Below are 21,067 nucleotides of genomic sequence, written 5' to 3' on the forward strand. Positions count from 1 at the left end.
TCAGGGAAGGTACACGGAAAACCGAGCTGGAACTTAGTGCAATATTAGAAGTAAAATTTGTCCTCACGTAGGAAGGCTCATCTCGCCCAAAAAAACAAGAAAAATGCTAAAACCACAAGTGAAATTTACAAAAAAGATGGCGTTCTGTTTGTTCGCGTTCTTCCCATGATAGGAATAATAGAGATATTTCTCGTAACTAGCATAACGCGAAATGCCGTAAATTACCAAGATTATGCCACCATGGTGAGCATTTTGCTCATGCCTAGTCAATATTACCCGGAAGCCAAGACACCTCGGACCTACCCCTACAAGCACCACACTGCTCAGACTCCACTTCCCAAACCTCTTGTATATGTTTAATTAGGTACAACCAGTGCTTAATTTGTGCTGGTGCTTTCCGGTGCTCAGCATCGGCACGTATATATATGCCAGCACAGGGGCTTATGACTGTCGGCCACATGGTAGTGGTTTCTGCCAATTTAAGTACGAGCACAACAACTTCTGTTTATTATTTCAATTTCCAATTATTCGTATTTACCTCCAAAGCCATTCTTATAGCTTTGGGGGCCTGTAATAGTATGAACTGTCACAGTTTTAAGAGTGTGATGATTAGTGTGTGTTGTTGCTGCCAGGGACAGCGGATGTTGCAAGCTCTAGTGTCCTCCTGTCGAGAGCCCCGGCACTACGTTTTTTTTTTACAAATTAAGCACTGGGTACAACTGCCCGCCCTGCTGCCTTGTACCCTCCTTCATCCCGCCCCCAACCCCCAGAAGCCTTCACGCCTCCTCTGATCGCACGCCCTCCACGCCTGAGAAACCCATCACGTCCTCCAAGTCCCCGGCACCGAAACGGGGTTTTAATGAAACCGAAGTGCAGCTTAAAAAGACATTTCAGCTTTCTAATCGTCCCGGCTTTTTGACTCCCGCGACGGGGCCCCTCCCGGGGGCTCTGAAGAGCCTAATGTGGATTATCAGCAATGCATTGGCACCGGAGCAGGAAAGAGGCCAGCTGCCGGCAGCGGCGCACTGCAGAGCCGCTCTTGCATAATTAAAGGCTTTTTAAAAATTCATCCCGCCATTTCCTTCTGAAATAGAACAGCGCGCACGTGCGCGACAGACAGCAGGGCCCAGACACCTGAGGACGTGTCGCATCGCTGCCGGGGGGGGAGGGGGGGTGAGGAACAGTTGCCCCTCCCCCCCAGGGCTGGAGGCAGGCCTGGGTGCGACGGTGGGGGCCCCAGCCCCCTCCTCCTGTTAATGCCGCATCAAAGGCTATAGCGCCAAACAGGGCCACCAAGCGCTTGGTCGCTTGAGTAACACGAAAGAAGTAAATACTGGTACTCGATATACGAGGCCGCAAAAAAACATATATAAATTATTTGTATTCTCAAAACAAGATCATTAACTCTTGGAGAGGGAGCATATTTCATCCTATATATAAAAATGGTAATCGCAATGAGCCTAGTAATTACAGGCTCATAGCCCCGACGGATGTTGATGCAAAACTTTATGCTTCCTGTTTATTACTACATCTACAGGAATGGATGGAGGAGAAAGGTATAATTCCCAAATATCAAACCAGTTTTAGGCAAGGAATGGGCACAAGCACAAACTTGGCAGCCATTGCACTCCTTACGGGAAAAGCAATTTTAACGCCTTAACTGCTTCAAACGTTCCACACCAGTGCGGAACACTCTAATAAACAGGCGGGGCCGCGACGGCCAACGGACGTACGCAGCACTACCGAGGTAGTGCTCGCGACGGCCGTTGGCCAACACCCGCAGTGAACGGGTTACAGAAATTAGGTCTATTTGTATGTTATATTGACTTAAAATCGGCATTCGACAGAGTCCCACGTGAACGACTATGGGCAAAATTGAAAGGATGTGGTGTACCGCAGCAACTTATTAACTCCATAGTAGCCCTCCATACTGAAACCTGGGCCCGGGTGAAGCTGGGAGATGGCAGCATAGCATCATCTAAGATTGATATAAAAATGGCCAGAAACAGGGGGGTGTTTTGTCCCCAAGCCTTTTTAACTTGTACCTTGCAGACCTGAACAACCATTTGTCAAAAGTAAATGCCCATCCCCGAAACTGGCAGAGGACCACATACAGTATCTGCAATATGCACACAACATTGTGGTCCTAAGCCAAACCCCTATTGGCTTACAAAGAGTCAATGACCACCTGACTAAGTACTTCGACCATCAGGGGCTGGACAGAAACAGGCCGTTTAGTAGGCCCTAGACCAAAAAAATTCAAGTGGTTCGCCAAGGGTAAAGAGATAGCGGAAGTTGGCACTTACAAGTATTTGGGCATAAATTTAGGGCGAGGCATGTCCTTTACGGTTCAGAAAAGTGCAATAAGATCAAAGGCACAAACCTTAATTTTTGCATATAAACAGCTACAAACAAAATGGAGTTGCCCGTCTTATAGTCATATTTTAAAAACAATGGCAGCACAATTACTCCCAGCTCTGGCTTACGGATTGGAAATATGGCATGGTCGGGAATTTTAAATGATTTACAGACAAACGTGTATAAGGCCATTTTTAAGCTCCCTAGAGAAGTGTCACCAGCACAGATTCGCCTGGAATTTGGACTTCAAAACCAGAAATTCCAGAGGCAATCTGTTTTTGTGAAATTGTGTTGGAAACTTCGCTCTTCGGAACCCAGTGCCCTGAAGAATCTATGCTGGCCAGAAACAAGGGCCCAGTTTGATAAAAAATAAACGTATTCATTGGGTCACCACCTACGAACAGCTTTGGTGGAATTGGACATTCAAGAGGCATGGGACGGTAAGATAGAGAGGGTGGCTTTTAACAGAGTGTGCAATGGCGCTGCAAAAAAATTATCTTTCCTAGATGACAAAAATTTAGTGGCAAAAAGGCGCAATTCTTGGACAGTGATAAATTCTTATGTAAAACTAAAACCGCAAGACTATTTAGCAGCTCATTCCAGATTGTTTCTAAAAAAGAAGTATATGCTGTATCGGTTTGGAGTACACGAAACCAAGGATTTGCAACCAAGTTGGAAAGGGAAATATCATAACGCAACTTGCAGACTATGTGGATATCATAAGGAGTCCCAATGCCACGTGATGGCGTTTGTCCTACAGTCAGTGAAGCACGAAGAACGCCTTTAAAACCAATTTTAAAAGAGCTTAACATTCGCACCTGTAGGCAGACTATTACCCGCTGGGCGGGGGGGGGATCATCAAACATTTTAATTTGTCGAGGTGTAAAGTTTTTAACCTTGATTGACACACTCTTTAAAAAAAAAGCGGACATTGAATCTGTGAATATGGTTACGAATGAGTTGGAAAATCTTATACAGACCTAGTCATAATGATGCATTTTACTGTGAATTTGTGAACATGGTTATGAATGAGTAGGAATCTTTTTTGCACATATCCAGATATGATGTATTTTATCGCAAAATTGTTTTTAACTTATATTGTAATAATTTTTAAGTGTTATTTTTTATGGTCGTAAAAAAACAAATAAAGAATTCCCTCTCCGTCATATGTAAATGGGCAAGGGTGGGCATGCAACTGCAAGGCCCACAACTGCCCCCAACACCAACAATGCACAGAGAGACCCACAACCAGACCCGCAGACACAGCTCGGCACACAGGAAGGAACGAAAAGGAGGCCTACCTGTTTGTGCATCTCAATGTTCAGCCCGTACGACATTTCGTAATACTGTGAAATAAAAGGAGATTGTGAGTATCGACGAAGGGGGGTGTTGAAGGGGGGGAGGGGACTGCACGCTGGGGCGGGGCTGCGGAGGCAGGACAGGGCGGAGCTGCAGGCTACCAGGTCAAGTGGAGTAGGGAAGAGTAACCAGACCAGGGGTTGGCGTGTACACACAAACAACAGGCTTATACCTGCCAGCAAGCACACACACAAACAGCCAACACACACTTGTGCCTGTCCACCAGAGCACACATGGGTCCCTCAGTCAGAACATGTGCCGCCAGTAAGCACACGGTGCCCACACTACTAGATAATCCATGGGCATTGGACAGCCAACCACCAAATTCAAGCACCCATTACCTAAAAAACTCAGGCACTTATCAGCCAGCCAATGAAAAAACACATGCATCAGCCTGACAACTCAAGCCCCCACCAATCAACAAATAGACACACATCAGCCAAACAACTCAGGCTCTTGCCAACTAACAAATAGACTCACGTATTATCCATACGCTCAGGATCCTGCCAGCCAACCAACCAATACATGCACCCGTCAGCCAGACAACTCAGACTCCTACCAACCAACAGACACATGCATCAGCCACACAACTCAGGCTCCTGCCAATCAACAGACACATGCATCAGCCAGACAACTCAGGATCCTACCAACCAACCAAAAAGACACATGCATCAGCCATACAAACCAGGCTCCTACCAACCAACAGACACATGCATCAGCCATACAAACCAGGCTCCTGCCAATCAACAGAGACATGCATCAGCCAGACAACTCAGGCTCCTGCCAACCTACACTACCTCCATCAGCCAGACAACTCAGGCTCCTGCCAACCTACGCATCCACCCATCAGCCAGACAACTCAGGCTCTTGCCAACCAACAGACACATGCATAAGCCACACAACTCAGGCTCTTGCCAACCAACAGACACATGCATCAGCCAGACAACTCAGGATCCTGCCAACCAACAGACACATGCATCAGCCATACAAACCAGGCTCCTGCCAATCAACAGAGACATGCATCAGCCATACAAACCAGGCTCCTGCCAATCAACAGACATGCATCAGCCATACAAACCAGGCTCCTGCCAATCAACAGAGACATGCATCAGCCATACAAACCAGGCTCCTGCCAATCAACAGACATGCATCAGCCATACAAACCAGGCTCCTGCCAATCAACAGAGACATGCATCAGCCAGACAACTCAGGCTCCTGCCAACCTACGCATCCACCCATCAGCCAGACAACTCAGGCTCCTGCCAACCTACGCATCCACCCATCAGCCAGACAACTCAGGCTCCTGCCAACCAACAGACACATGCATCAGCCACACAACTCAGGCTCTTGCCAACCAACAGACACCTGCATCAGCCAGACAACTCAGGATCCTGCCAACCAACAGAGACATGCATCAGCCAGACAACTCAGGCTCCTGCCAACCAACCAACCAACCAACCAACCAACCAACCAACCAACCAACCAACCAACGCATGAACCCATCAACCAGACAACTCAGGCTCTTGCCAACCAACCAACACAAGCCTCAGCTAGTCGACTCAGGCTCCTCCCAGATTGCCAACCAACCAATACATGCACCCATCAGCCATGCAACTCCGGCGCCTGCCAACCAACCAACACACAGATCAGCCAGACGACTCAGTCCCCTGCCAACCAACAGACACATGCATCATCCAGACAACTCAGGTTCCTGCCAGACAACCAACACATACATCAGCCAGACAACTCGGGCTCCGCCCAAACAAACCAACACATGCGTCATCCAGACAACTCAGGTTCCTGACAGCCAACCAACAGATGCAGCCATGAGCCAGATGACTCAGGCTCCTGCCGCTGGCCAGCCGATACATGCCCCCAATATCCAGACCATGAAGTCTCCTGCCAGCCAAAATCCAGCAGGCGCACCCAATAGCTAGAGTCCTCCGGCTACCGTAAGCCAAAAACCAATACACACACCCTTCACTTACACAACTCAAGCTCTTGCCAGCTGCTCACATATCCAACAAACTTACCATGATATAATGCCTCTGGATTTCAGTCTTTTCTGTTGCAAGTTTTTCACATTCTAGCTTCAGGCTGAAAGAAGAGAAAGACAACAAACAAAAACCAAAGATGCAGCATTTGTCAGGAACGAAACAAAGACCAGAAATCAACCACAAGCGAAACAACGAGGCACAAAAAAAGGCAATAACGACAGAACATGACCGAAGCAATCCTTGGAAAAGAAGACACCAGTATACATCACTAGACAGAGAATAGACCAACCAGTCAAAAGAAAGGTTGGAGTCAAACCCAAGAGTGGAACCAAACCAAGAGCAAAGGCTAGAGCAGGAACCCGCACAGGATCGGAGATGCAACAAAGGCGAGGGCAAGGCTGCACAGCTTCCTACACACCTCAAGGGCGTAAATGCACTAAGCAGAACCAGGGATCACGCTTGGGTAGGACTTTTCTTGCTCATACTCGGCAGACATCATGGTGCGGACTTCCATACCTGCCCCGTCCATGCATTCTGGGTTGGGAGGCACCATGGTACGGATTCAATACATGGTTGGTTCATCGATGCACTCTGGGTTGGGAGGCACCATAGTGCGGATTCAGTACATGGTTGGTTCATCGATGCATTCTGGGCTGGGAGGCACCATGGTACGGATTCAATACATGGTTGGTTCATCGATGCATTCTGGGTTGGGAGGCACCATGGTACGGATTCAATACATGGTTGGTTCATCGATGCATTCTGGGCTGGGAGGCACCATGGTACGGATTCAATACATGGTTGGTTCATCGATGCATTCTGGGTTGGGAGGCACCATGGTGCGGATTCAATACATGGTTGGTTCATCGATGCATTCTGGGTTGGGAGGCACCTACCTGTGGTACTGATTCTGCAGAAACTGGAACTCCTCCTTAATGCGCTCCAGAGTCTCCGGGTAGGTGAGCTTGAGGGACTGCGGCGTGCCGGAGGCCGCACTGGCCGCAACCGCCGCCGCCGCAGAGGCCTGCAGGTGCGTCTGGAAGAAAGAAGAAAAACATTACAGACACGCACTGGCGTCATCACCGGAGCTGCCAATCACAAGAGCATTCTAATAATCAATGCTGAGCCTATCACAGCTCTAGGAATATCAGGTCTACGGATTCCGAAGGAAAGGGGCGTAGATGCCCCAATAGCTTCAGATGAAGCGAGATGCTCCGAAGGAACTCACCTGCCCACTTGTCGACACGTCAGTCGAGTACCCCAGACTCTAATCTGTTTAAACAGGTGAGACAACAGCTACACCCATCTGAATCTTTGCAGTTCACCTCCTGATAGAATGAGCAGAAATCCTGTTTTCATGGAGGTTTGCCTCTCTTGAGGCACCTGTGAGGTATTGAGGTGGCCCTGCACTGGACGGTGGGCTAGCGGAATGCCACCTGAACACGGATGTAATCTGTGTAACGGTTAAGTTGCACCCCCCCCTTCCCTTTTATCCAACTGCTATTATTCTAAGTGTTGTAACAGTGACCACATCAGACAATATTACACGAGTGACTCAACGTGTGAAAGATTACTACCAGCAGTGATTGTCTTGGTGCACCCGGCGCGGTCGCCCGCATTAATGTTAAAAAATATATTTAAAAAAAGACAATATAAATATTCAGTCTCCCCAATGCCATATCATTTATTACTCACATATCGACTATAAATATATCTGGAAAATTCAGTCACTTTTTTCCAAACATCAGCTTATGATTTCTGAAAATACACACCTTTTCACCTCGAATACACACATTTTCACCTCAAATACACCCCTTTTCACCTCAAATACACACCTTTTCACCTCAAATACACACTTTTCAATGCCTGTACTCGTTACATTAATTCAAACAAAATCTTCTAATTTAGTAGGCTGCGTTGGGCAGAAGACATCTACTTAAACATAACTGGAGAGCGTCCGTAGCTCAGAAGCTACTCGTTGGAGAAGCCGGCTCCAGTCTGGACAGTCGGGAAGGGTCGAACCAACGCCACACCTGGCCCCCTCTAATTTTAACCAGTTTAATGAGAAGGGCGAGGAGGAAACAAAGGATGCAGACAGATCGAGCAGCCTTGCCGCCGCCATGGTACCATCATCAAGGATGGCCAATCGAGAATATTCGATGTCCAGAAGGGCAATCAGACGCCTCAGTTTGTGTAGAGAACCCAGAAATGTCCCCGCTCCGCCTCACTTACCGTCTCCTGAATCTTATAGGTGGCATAGAACCCACCCACTGCGTACCATTGGTTGGCTCCCTCATCATTCTAATTTGCTTCCTCCTCTTTGGTCAGCGTTTGCCGGCAGGACTTTCTCCTCTTGTGTTTGGCCCTTACTTGGAGCATGTGCCAAATACTGCTTCCTTCCTCCATGTCCTTCCACTGCTTGCACGTTCGGAGCTACTTTTATCTTACTGTGAAGATGCTCCAAAAGAGCGCGTGTTGTTTGTTCCCTCCCGCGGTCTTTGCCGTTGCTTCCTGTCTCTCACGGTCTGCCGTGTTCCTTGCCCCCTCCCAATGTCAGTGTTCTCTGGCTATTTTACCGCTGTCCATGTTGGCCCACCTATCTACCAAATAGTGTAACTTGCCCTGTCCCCTTGGGTTATGCTTACTGGCCCGCCAAAGTTGTGCTGCTTGCCCCACCCACGTTGTGCTGCTTGCCCCACCCACGTTGTGCTGTTTGCCCCGCCCACGTTGTGCTGTTTGCCCCGCCCACGTTGTGCTGCTTGCCCCACCCACGTTGTGCTGCTTGCCTCACCATCCCGTGTTATGTTTGACTCACCACCGCCCGCGCTTTGTTGCATGCTGTTCAGCACTGTCTATAGCAGTGCCCTTGGCTCACCAGGCCGATCCATGTACCGGGCCCACTGCCCCGGTCCTCGGTACCCTCCTCAGTGCCCAATGGACACAGAAAGCAGATTATTGTCCCAACCTGGGACCAGTACTCCAGCCTACAGGGCCTTCCACGACAACCTTCATTCATGTAAGCTGTGTCGTTAGGAGGCGTAATGGGAACTTCTGAAACATGGTCAACCGCACCAACCAACCACACATGCTTCCTCCCTAAAGGCTCACAAAGGCCTTGAAGGTCCATGATATCGCACAACAGAGGAGTCGGCCCCACACAAAAACACGCCTGGCTCGTCCAGTTGTCCATCTGACGCCCTACATGCGGGACCCTAAAAACCAGTGTACCGGAAGGAAACTCATAGTACAGAGGTCACCGAAACACACACCACCAACAGGCACTAATGCCTGCCAAGGGCACAGGCAGGGGTCCAAGAAAATTCTGAAGTACCCCAGCCTGGTCTCTTCAATGGCACGGAAGTGGAGCGGCCATCTTGGGCACACTGGGATTGACCCACATAGGACACATGAGAAACAGTCAATGTCTGGGGCCCAGCCACCACTCCCTGAAATGAGGAGCCTTAAAGGCGATAGCACAACAATCTCAAAACTCTGCACATTCACGGAGAACTCTGAAAAACACACAAAGACAGCACACAGAGCGCATGAAAGGAGCAAAACTAACATGGTAGAAACTCTAGAGCAAACTCAAGGGAACGCGAGGAGTCGGAGAAAGAAGGTCAAGCCATGTGCATCATAAAATGCAAAACCAAGCTGAAACAACAGCTCTGAAGGGACACTGGTCAGTTCTCCAACTAGATGTAGAATTAAGAAGCACATTTAGGAGACATACAGAACAATACTAAATACCAAAGCATTAACCTGTTAAATATCTATTTCAGGAAATAAAAACAAAACATGGCTGGGAACAGCAGCAAAAGCCCAGTACAACTGCGAGAGGGGCGAAGCTTACAAGTAGGGCGTTGCACTACGGAAAAGCAGGGATTCAAATATGTGGTTGGACCAAAACCACAAAAACCACTGTGTAATACCTCGCGCTTATGGAAAACTGATAGCGAAACCCTCGCATGCGGTATAAAGGAAAAAACTCTTTCGGTGTGGTGGGACATTTGGATTTTGCACATCAGTTGAGAGAGCCTTGGAAAGAAAACAAGCACTGGCGTTGCCAATAGGTCTCGCAGTAGGAAAGTTGGAGCTATTGGTTTTGTAAATGACATTTTATATTTATATATCGTTATTGGCATTGTCAATAACAATATATAAATATAAAAAGTCATTTACAACACCAATAGCTCCAACTTTCCAAATGCGAAACCTATTCGCAACGCCAGTGCTTGTTTTTACTTGTAATTGTAAAGCATGCTATTGGCACAGGCTGTAAATCTAAAAGATAGCGCTGCCATCGTATTAAAAGCACACACTCACTGACTCGTGAAGGAAGATTACATAGAGCTGTCTTGCCCGCAAGTGCTAACTATGATTTAAGAGTACACTGCTGGTCTTTGAAGAATGACGGTACTCCTCTGTTTTCTTGATTTCTAACTTTCACTCTGCCCTAGTGCTGAGAGCAGCGAGAGCCCGCCTTGTAAAAGTGTCACGCACTGACCCGTGAAGATAAGCTTGCCACAGTAATGCCCTAACATAAGACAGAGACAGCCCAGCCGTGCACCAACAGGAAGCAATACAGCCTTTCCAACATATGCATGCTGTTTTGGGAAGGTGTGAAAAACTTAACTGCGGCTCCAAGACGACTGGGATGTCTAAGCAACTACCCTGAAGCTCTTTGCATTGTTCTGCGATGTGAGGAAGAACTGTGAATGACGGGGGTGCGGCTTTAACACCAAGCTAAGATGCAACTTTAGTTAATATCAGCGTTTGCCGGATAAAAGCATACACTTAAAAGGAGACCACCGAAGTCGTTGTTTGCGGCTATTTATAAGCAAACGTGAAACCATAGTGATGCCCCTACATAACACTGAGACCGAGTAGACTTCCACTAACAGGCAACACTACAACCAAAAAGTTGTTTTAGTGTGCATAGGAAGCACACGATAAGAAGTACAACAAACAAGCGCAGCATGTGAAAGTGAAAGCGACCGCGTTTGTAGCAACAATACACACAATTTAATCAAATATGTATTGACGCAGGACAGTCTCCTAGGAATGCATGTTTTAACAAGCTAAAACCGGGAAAGCAAAAAAAAAAAAAGCAGAGGGGACAAGGAAAGCCGTAGGGGGGGGGAGGGGGGAGAGGGGGGGGGGGGTCGGGAATGCGAACGAGGGGAGAAGTGTGGCAGGCAGATGGCTGCGCGGAGGGAAGCCGGATGGGGGCGGGAGAGCCTGGTGGGGGGGGGGGGGGGGGGGCGCAAAGAGGAGAAAAGAAATGCGACACGGCGGGCAGGGGAGGGGGCGGAGCGGGTAAAAAAAAAAACCAAGACGGAGGGAAAGGCAGATAAGGGGAGGGGGGAGGAGAAATGCGACACGGCGGGCAGGGGAGGGAGCGGGGAGAGGGGAGAGGGTGTGAAAACAGCAGGGGCCTGGAGTGCGGCTGAGGGAACTGATGTGCACGCGCTTTTAAGCTCAATGCACATGCGCATTGAGCTTAAAAGTCACGGGCACTGCAAGGAATCGCCACGATTCCTTGCAACTTGGTTAAAGACTGTTTAAGCCCCAATAGTCTCGCAAGCTCGATGCGCATGCGCATCGACAGGCGAGACCTAAAAATCAGGCGCTATACAACTACTGAAACTCTATGCAGTGGCTGTTGCCGGAGCACAATCGCAAGAGTGGCGGGGGAGATACTTGCACAGCAATAATTGAGAATGTTGTGATTAAGGTACATCATGGAAACTACACACAAGATTCCTCCAGGTGTCAATTCTGATCATTACCTTCAGCTGTATGTTGAACCAAGGGTGTCCGGTCACAGACAAGAATGGGTTGAGCTAACCAGCAGGCAATCAGTCGCTCTACTGTGAAGGATCCCTAAACTAAGAGTCTGGGAACCATGTTTCCTTCTCTTGCTAACTTGAAGGACAATTCTCCTCTTCATTGCCAAAGAGAGAAGCGTGTCCACTAGCAGGTCGGCCGATCCGCTCACGCTTGGACTGTGGGAACACGGGCACCTCAACCTCTAATGAAAAGTACCAAGCACACAAGACCTGGCTGTTGGCTTTGCCTATGGTCCATGGAGATATGTGGAAAAGTGTGTTTATTGTCTTGCCATTCACTCATCCATTTTTTCCACCATTTTGTGCTGCGTCCTTGTGACTGACTTTCTTTCTGTATCACAAACACTCTGGAGCTCAAACTTTTGACCTGTTGCATTCCTGCACGGACACTCTGTTCATGCTTTGGCCTGACACGGATTGACCAGCCCATGCTACATGGAGTTTCCCAGATGTTTATCGTCCTCACCGTTACCTGTGCTTATCATATTAACCTTGGTTTGACATGTAATCATGCTATGCCCTGCAGTGCCATCTAAATCAGATTAACCTCTGTGAACTATGCAATTATAATGTTTTGCCCATATCCTGCTAAAACCCCAAAGGCTACTCACCTGCTGACCCTCCAGATTTTCCATTTGTTTAGGAATGTAATTGGTACAACTCCCTTACATGCCTGGGGCAGGATAAAGAGTATATAATATGTGAAGTAAGACCATTCTAGCAGACTGCCTCATTCAGTTGCTAAGGCTTCTGTGTGACATAGTCTCACCTCATTTGAGGTTAATAAAGATGTACTTTTATATTTCAGCTTCTGTGCCAATTTCTTCCTTGTTGATTTAAAAGGACCAAGTATCAGTGTGACCCCATAGAAGGATTTTTGATTACTTCAGATACGGCCATCGTCAAAAGCTCATCGGTTACAGAGATTCAACCATTGCCAGGAAATCCTCAGCCACTGACATACGACCACCGTCCAACTCATCATTGCTGAGATCTGACCATCGTCAAAAGCCCGTTGGTAGCAAACGTCAGAAGCGCATTAGTCTCTGACATATGACCACCGTCAGACACTCGTCAGTGTTGAGATATGACCATCCTCAGAAGCTCATAAGTAGCCATCGTCAGAAGCGCATCAGTTGCAGACATAAGACCATCCTCAAACTCATTAGCCCCTACACCATTGAAAAGGATGCAACACCTGGAGTACTGGCTCTTGCAGCGGGCTACTCCCTGGACTGACCAATAGTTTCCCTTACATTGGATTATAAATTATAATGTCCCTTCTGACCAGCTCCTGATCTAGTGATCTTCTGAAGATCCCTCTGTTTAAGATGGCAGTGTGGTGGTGGAGCCTGTATTGTATTGGGACGGAGCTCTAGAACCCACTCTCCCCCCCCTTGCATTCAATGTTCGAGCTTGATGGTTACAGTAAATCACGCAATGTCCTTTTATGCTCATCTGCATCCATTTCTTCTTGTCGGTTAGTCGTTTTTTCACAGACATTCGGCACTGAAGTTTCGAAAGTTAAAACCTAGATCGTCAATTCATGCTTGAAAATGTTAGTGTAGATTTGCGAGATGGTATAAACATATAAGCAATGGTAAAAAATGGTCTTGTTATGGACAAAAATATTGAACCATAATTACAGTAATTGTTGATTCTGCCAAATGTATTTAAAGCACATAAGACTGAGTTGATCAAACGTTAACCGCGTGACATCGGGTGCTAAACCTGCACCTGTTACCACCTCTCACAGCTCAACAAGCCCTCGAAGAAGCACCAGAGAACTTGTAACCGCTCAAGAGCCAGAGTGGACTTGTGCATAGCCAGACCGCCCACAACCCGCACCGGTGTACGCCGGGCATCAACCGCGAGAGCAGTCAGCGGACATCAGAGGATCACGATGAGGTTCACGATGGATGAGGATCACCCACTCCCGGCTCATCGGTAACTACACGGCCTCCCAGCAGACACCAGGATGGGCCGTAGTCTTATCTAGGGCAGCAGGAACCTTCCAACCATCCAACCGTGACATACCCAGGAGATGTTCCTCCTCCAGGACCACACGCGTCATCCACCCACAGTCCCTCTTCTGGGGGAGTCAGTCCGCTTCTTGTCTTGGTAATCGACCAGATCCCAGCAGAAGAAACCCCGGGTCACGGACTCCTGCTCAAACAGGTCTAAAACTAGTCATTGGCAATTGGGAAGCTAGCGCCTTGAGGTGGCTTGGCCTCTAAGGCACTGTAGGAATGAGAGGCCATTCATGACGTCAGAGGCTGTGCACAGGGAGGGGCATAGGAGAGGCTTTGTAACTCACCACAACCGGCCCAGATCACCTCTTTGTAGGACTTAAATGTGACAATCTTAACTCTTAGAACGTTTTTCTTCTTTTACATAACAAGTATGTGGTTTTAAAAATACAACAGTGTATGGAGTTATCAGAAAAGCTTTATGTACCGACAAAAACAGAGATTTGGACTGTTCTACGCAAACAAATGATGGACGGCATGCTGAATAAATCATACATTCACCCCCAGTCAAGAGACCTGGGTTAAATCCGTCATTCTTTTGCTCACCATGCCACCCCAGTTTAGACCCAGCCATATGCAAATCAGTCTGACCCTGTGCCTCATGGGAACAGTCCAGATCGAACTGCCAAGCCAGGTCCTCCCTGGACCGGAAACGAGCATCCTAGGACCGGTTTCTGGGTATTACCCTTCATCAGCCAGGATAGCTTGAATCCAGTGAAGAGTTATGTAACAATGGGGCAACCCAAAAAGCCACTGGGCCAGGGTAGATAATGGTACGGTAAGATGATGTCCCAGTGGAGAGCAATTTCAGACAGATAAATACGTTCAAGAATTAATCTGCTGGATCTAAACAAAGTCGAGCGCCACCATACAGTTTTACAACCAAATTAATGTGATTTTATTTCATCACAACGTTGAAGGTAATCAGTTTATATACAGTACAAAACAATTCCTGAGTGGATATTTTTAGAGCAAAAAGGTGCACAGAAGGGTGAGGTGGTAAGTGCATGGGAGGGATTGTGAGAAAAGACAGTAGTGCAAATAAATATACACATTGGTAAATTGATAAATGAACTATCCAAACAGTTTCCTGCTAAATGCATTAAATGTCAAATCATAACATAATTAGAGATGTATATACTCTGTCATAATCCTTGAATCCGGTGGCACAGTGAGCAAGGGACCCATGTCTGAGTATACCCATCCCACTTAGGGTGAAAAGTGCTACGCAAACAAATGAACAGAATGCTGAATAAATCATACATTCACCCCCAGGCGAGAGATCTGGGTTAAATCGTAACTGGAATGCCATGATGAGCAAAAAAACGATGGATTTAGACCCAGATCTCTGTACTGGGGTGAATGTATGACATTGTTTATTTATTTATTTATTTAGAGGTTTTATATAGCGCTGGCTGGACCCAGGGGTATCAGAGCGCTTTACATTTTTGAGACAACAAGGTCAGTAAGACATGGGTCATACATAGCATAAATGAGTATAAACAACATATAAGTCTCCGCCATACATATTTCAAAATGATAAATATGGGAAATAAGAACACCGAAAAGTGGGAGATGTGATAATCAAAAATAACCAGGCATACATTGAAAATTGCAGAGGAGGATAGGGAGGTTGGTGGTCAGAATTGGGTTTGTAAGGACGAGAGCTGTAGGGGCAGAAATGAGGGCAGACGGAGGACAAGGGAAGGGGGGGGTGCAGGGAGGAGTGAAGGTGGTAAACAGGGAGGTGGAAGTGACGAGGAGGAAGGGCGAAGTAAGGCTGAAAAGAAGGGAGGCAGATGTATCTGAGGTCGGACAGAAGTGGCCAGTGGAAGATAGCAGATATGGATTATGGTCCCCAATATTTATTGAGGAGATGTAGTTTGAGTTCTTTTTTGAAGCAAGGGTAGGAAGGGTTGCAACGAAGGTCAGTTGGAAGGGCATTCCAAATGCATGGAGCGTTGCCGGAAAAGGACCGAGACTGGGTGGTTTTCTTTTTTTGAAGGGGGGGGGGATAAGAAGGAAGGTGTTTGTGCTTCTCAAGGAACGGGAGCAACCGGCTTTTGTGAGTTTGTTAGCGAGGTAGGTCGGTGTATTCTGAAGGAGAATTTTGTGTGTAATGCAGGCTGTTTTGTACGTGGATCTACCTTCAATGGGGAGCCGTTTAAGGATTTTAAGGGTAGGGGAGATGTGGTCGAATCGCTTGCAGTCAGAGGTAAGCCTAGCTGCAAGGTACAGCACAGATTTAAGCGGTGCGAGGTGGATCTTGGGAATTCCGGTGAGAATGGCATTGCCATAGTCAATGCGAGAAAGAACAAGGGATTGGACTGCTAGTTTGAAATCATCGATAGGGATGAAGGGCTTGATTTTCTTAAGGTGGCGGAGAGTGAAGAGGGCTCCTTTGGCAGAATTATTGATGTGTGTCTTGAGGGTTAGGAGGTCGTCAAGTGAGATACTAGTGATTTGACTGAGGAGGACAAAGATAAGGAGCAGTTGAGGGCATTAAGGTCAGAGATCCAATTCTGAATAGGGAGCTGGTTGTTTTTAGGGGAAAAAAATAATTATTTCAGTTTTTTTAGGGTTGAGTTTGAGGTGGTTAGTGTGGAACCAGGCTTGAATCTTGATGAGAGTGTTGTTGAGGTGAAGGATGTCAGCATGGGTTTTAATCTTATAATAGAGTTGGGTGTCATCGGCGTAGAGATGGTAGTTGATCCCGGCTTGTTTAAGAATGAGTGTGAGGGGTTCCATGAAAAGGTTAAAGAGAGAGGGAGAGAGGATGGATCCTTGCGGAACTCCTAAGGAGATGGAGGTTGGGTTAGATAGGCAATTTTGGATTTTGATTTGTTGAGAACGGTGTAGTAGGTATGAGACGAACCATTTGTGTGTCATACCATTTAGGCCGAATCGATCTCTAAGAACGTAGAGTAGAGTGGTTAACAGTATCAAACGCTGCAGAGAGATCAAGGAGGATCAGAAGGCTAGATTCACCATTGTCGAGTGAGTGGTGGATGTCATCAACAATGTTTAGCATGCCGTTCGCTCTCCTGTCTGGAACATCTATCCTGTGTTTTATCCTGCCCCGGGAAGTATTCTTTGATAGACTATGGAACTACGACATTTCACAGGCACTTACCGTTTGATCCGTTTGTTCCTGGGTGCCGCGGATCCTGAGCTGCACCCTTGTCTGCTTCGGGGCCTCCGGAGCGAGCGGGCCTGACACTCCTTGGCGGCGCCCGGGCCGGACGGGGTGCTGTGGCCGGCCCTTGGTGGCGGTGTGGGTTCGGTCGGAGAGGCCGATGTGCAATTAGACCGGTTACGGCTCTCCGGGCCTGGTCCGGCGGTCCTGCGGCCTGGTGTTGGGGCGCTGCCTTCCATGGACGGGGTTGACCGTGTATGTGGCTCGTCTCCCCTTTGTTCTCCGGTCCGGCCATTTTGAGTTCCTCCGCCCGGACTCGGAGAACGGTGCCGGTGGCGTGTGGGGAGCCGGGGACTCGCCTTCTTCTGGTGGCCCCCCTTCCTGCTTTGGTGGTGCCTCTGCTGGTGGTCGGCTGTATCCTGTTTTGCCCCGCCGGTGTCCGGACGGGGGTCGGAGTTTGCCGCGGCCCCGCCGGGCTTCTAAGATGGCGGCCGGCCCCATGTCTCTCGGCCTGGCCGAGACTGGCGGCGCTGGTCCGCCGCATGGCACGTTTGCTGAATACCGTAAAGGTGAGCCTACGCTTGGCGACATCCTCGCCGCCTTGCGCTCCTGGGGTGCTCCCATGGCCGCACCTATCATTGACCTGGAGGAGGATCATTTTGCCGGGCCTGCCGGCCCCCCCCCGGTGTGTGCGGCTTCATCTCTGTTGTGTGCTGCTGGAACTTTCCTGGAGGTCGTGGGCCCGGCGGCTGCCGTCGGTGTGGGTGTACGGATGTCCGCTGCCCTCCTTCATCCTGTGCTCCCTCCTGTGCAGGAGGTCCGCCGGCCGGGTCCCATCCGGACCAGCCTCGTTGGATCTCCCTTTCCTTTTTTGCCTCGAATGGCCGAACGAAGATCCTGTGATTGCTCCGCCGGATCGGCTTTCCTCATATTGTCATCAGAACTGTGCCTGCATTGCCCGAGGTGGTTGCCGTCCTTTCCTGTTCATCCGGGTCGCGATCGATATGACTTGTGTGGATTGCCGATCGGACTCCCTGTTATTCACCTCCTGTTCCACATGATCTGGTTCCTTCTGCGTTGGACGACTACAGCTTGGGATAAACAAGGACAGGGTTGAGATGAACTTGCCTCGGTGGACTATTATTTTGCGGTATGGTCGGATGATCCGTTTGTAACTGTATGACTATGTTCTATTCTTCTTCATGTTCCTGGAGCTTATCCTTGTGCTTATTATCTTCCCGTGGGCTCTGAGTATTTTCGGACGGGGGGTGGGAGCTGATGGGGTTTTGATTATATGGCTCCTCTCCCGCTGTTACTTCCCTGTTTTCCCTTCTTCTTTTTGTCTTTGTGGTTCTTTCTTACTTATATTTCTTCTATATTTCGGGTTCTGATTAGGGCGACAGGCACGCTGCTGGGGAGTAGGCCATAGCCTTCTGCAGGGGTGCAGGGTGGGCTGTGCGGGGTGGGGGGGGGGGGGGTCTGTCCTATTGTGTTTTTCCCTCATTCCCCCTTTTTTTGTTCTATGGCTCTTATGTATCCCCTTTTTTCGTGACGCGGTGTCGGCATGTTGCCCCCTGGGGTGTTTTTGCTGGCATGGGCCTTCTGGTATTCCTGCCGTCACGGTTTACTACGCATTCATTCCTCCTGTTACCACTAGTTCCATGTGCCGGTCTATTCTTGAGTGCTTCGTTAGCCGTGGGGCACGTGCAGTGATGCTGCGTCCTTACTTCCCCCCCCCCTTTTTTCCTATGTCCTTTCACCCCTTTTTTCCCCTCTCCCCCCCCCCCTTTTTTTTCTTTCCTCCCCCGGGTTGTTGTAGCAGAGGGCTATTTGTTTTGCAAGCCTAATTTTAGCTTTGTGTATTATTGTGTGTTCTCGTGGTGGTGGGAGGGCGCTGGGCAGCGGTTGCAATTGCTATTATTGTGGGACTCACGTTCTGCCTTTGCCAAAATGTAACTGTTCTTTTTTAATTTTCCTATGTTCGATACTTCTGCTTGCTCGCGGCCCACCACGGCCCTCTGGACTTTACGGATTGCCATTATTCTGCGACACCCTTTCTTCTATTATAAAATCAACCTTCTCTCATCCTGTTTGTGGTGGTTGCTCGGAGGCTTTTTGCCTTTGCTTTTCATATGGGCTGCTTTGATATCCTGTTGGAGCTTCTGTATTGCCTGATATGTTTCTTTCATTGTGGTGGCCGGCCTGATGGGTTGTAGGCCCGTATCTGTGAGCGCTTTCTGTACAATAAAGGTTTAAAAAAAAAAACAAAAAAAAAAAAAAACAATGTTTAGCATGGCGGTTTCAGTGCTGCATCCTTTCCTAAAGCCAGATTGGAAGGGGTCTAGTAAGTTAAAGTGTTCAATGTGTCTCTCTAGTTGGAGAAGAACACATTTTTCCAGGGCTTTAGAAAGAAGGGGAAGGTTGGAGATTGGACGAAGGTTATTGAGGTCGTTTGGGTCTGCCAAAGGATTTTTGATAATGGGGGTGATTTGGCCTAGTTGCAATGAGTTGGGGACACAACCGGTGGCAAGGGAGCTGTTGATAATAGAGGTCCAGGTAGGGGTGATGATATGTTTGAGGTTTTGGACAAGTTTGGATGGAAGAGGGTCTTTGGTGTGGGAGGAAGGCTTGAGTTTGGAAATGATGTTAAAGACGTCTCTTTCCGTGACTGGCTGGAAGTTAAGCCAAGCGGCATTATTTTTAGTAAGAGAGTTAGGATGATTGGAGTCCAGGAAATTTGGGGGCAAGGAGGGGTAAGGGAGATCAGAGTTATGATGGGCCGTAGAGGATGTAGGGGGAGTTCTGATGGAGGGTGGGATATTAAGAGAGGTGTTCGGATTGGTGGTAGGGATCGCAATAGAGGGGAAGGATTGCTCAATTAGTTTAATTTTGTCTGAAAAAAAGAGGGCTATTTCTTCACATCTAGTCTTCGAGGCAAGTGGGACAGGGGGAGCGGAAGCAGTTTGATTGCGCACAATGTTGAATAGTTCTCTTGGCCTATTCTGAGCTCGATCTAGTTGTGATCTGAGGAAGGAAGTTTTTTGTCTAAAGATGTGTTTTTTTGTAGGACGATCTAGCAAGTCTGAGGTTGGCCAGGTTAGAAGGAGAGGGGTGCTGTCTCCATAATCTTTCAGACAGTCTGAGTTTACGTCTTTCAATGTTTAGGTCTGTGTTAAACCATGATTTGGAGGGGATATTTCTTTGTTTTTTGAGTTTGAGTGGTGCTAGAAGGTCAAGGGTAGCAGTGACAGCTCTGTTACATTGTTCTGCATTCTGTCCATCAGCTGTTGTTTTTGCATTTGTCACCCCGAGTGGGACGGGTATGCCAAGACGTGGGTCCCGTGCTCTCCACACCACTGGAGTCAAGCTATCCTGGCTGATGACGGCTGATAGCACCGAAACCGCCCTCATTGCGGCGACCGACGACATCCGAGCACTCCTAGACAACGGAGAAACAGTGGCCCTCATTCTACTCGACCTCTCCATCGCCTTCGACACTGTCTGTCACAGCACCCTCATACAACGCCTCAACAACATCGGCATACAAGGAAAAGCCTTGGACTGGATCATCTCTTTCCTAGCTGGGAGAACCCAGAGAGTCCGACTCCCCCCATTCTACTCAGAGCCCACAAAGTCATCTGCGGCGTACCTCAAGGTTCCTCACTCAGTCCCACCCTCTTCAACGTCTACATGAGTCCTCTCGCCTCCATCGCACGTCAACACAACCTCAACATCATCTCCTACGCCGACGACACCCAGCTAATCCTTTCCCTCACCAAAGACCCCAACACCGCCAAAACCAATCTTCACGAAGGTATGAAAGAAGTAGCCGAATGGATGAAACAGAGCCGTCTAAAACTCAACTCAGACAAAACGGAGGTGCTCATCCTAGGATCCTCCCCCTCAGCTTGGGACGACTCTTGGTGGCCTTCCGATTTGGGATCAGCACCCACACCCACAGACCATGCACGTAACCTTGGCTTCATTCTAGACTCCTCTCTCTCAATGTCCAGACAAGTCAACGCCGTATCGTCCTCCTGCTTCAACGTCCTTCGCATTCTCAAAAAGATCTTCCGCTGGATCCCCCTCGAGACAAGAAAGACTGTCACCCATGCACTGGTCACGAGTCGACTAGACTATGGCAACACACTTTACGCCGGAATTACAACAAAATTGCAGAAAAAGCTCCAGCGTATCCAAAACGCGTCAGCGAGACTCATATTAGACATCCCGCGCCAAGAACACATCACCTAAAAAACCTCCACTGGCTTCCCGTCAACAAGAGAATTACTTTCCGCCTTCTTACCCACGCACACAAGGCCCTTTATAATCTGG

At 48.4% G+C, this 21,067-nt stretch overlaps 1 protein-coding gene across 4 annotated transcripts in view; it reads right to left on the reverse strand.

Moving 5' to 3' along the window:
- LOC144799689 (transducin-like enhancer protein 1) overlaps positions 1-21,067 on the reverse strand; it is a 156,483-nt gene that overhangs the window by 69,989 nt on the left and 65,427 nt on the right. For all 4 annotated transcript variants that reach the window (XM_078671178.1, XM_078671179.1, XM_078671177.1 and 1 more), the window contains exons 3-5: positions 6,611-6,750; positions 5,751-5,814; positions 3,660-3,704 (exon numbers count right to left, since the gene is read on the reverse strand). In XM_078671178.1, coding sequence (XP_078527304.1) covers positions 3,660-3,704; positions 5,751-5,814; positions 6,611-6,750 — 249 coding nt within the window. The remainder of the gene's footprint in view (positions 1-3,659; positions 3,705-5,750; positions 5,815-6,610; positions 6,751-21,067) is intronic.

This window comes from Lissotriton helveticus, chromosome 12 (assembly GCF_964261635.1).
Source record: "Lissotriton helveticus chromosome 12, aLisHel1.1, whole genome shotgun sequence".
In the NCBI taxonomy this organism is placed as follows: domain Eukaryota; kingdom Metazoa; phylum Chordata; class Amphibia; order Caudata; family Salamandridae; genus Lissotriton; species Lissotriton helveticus.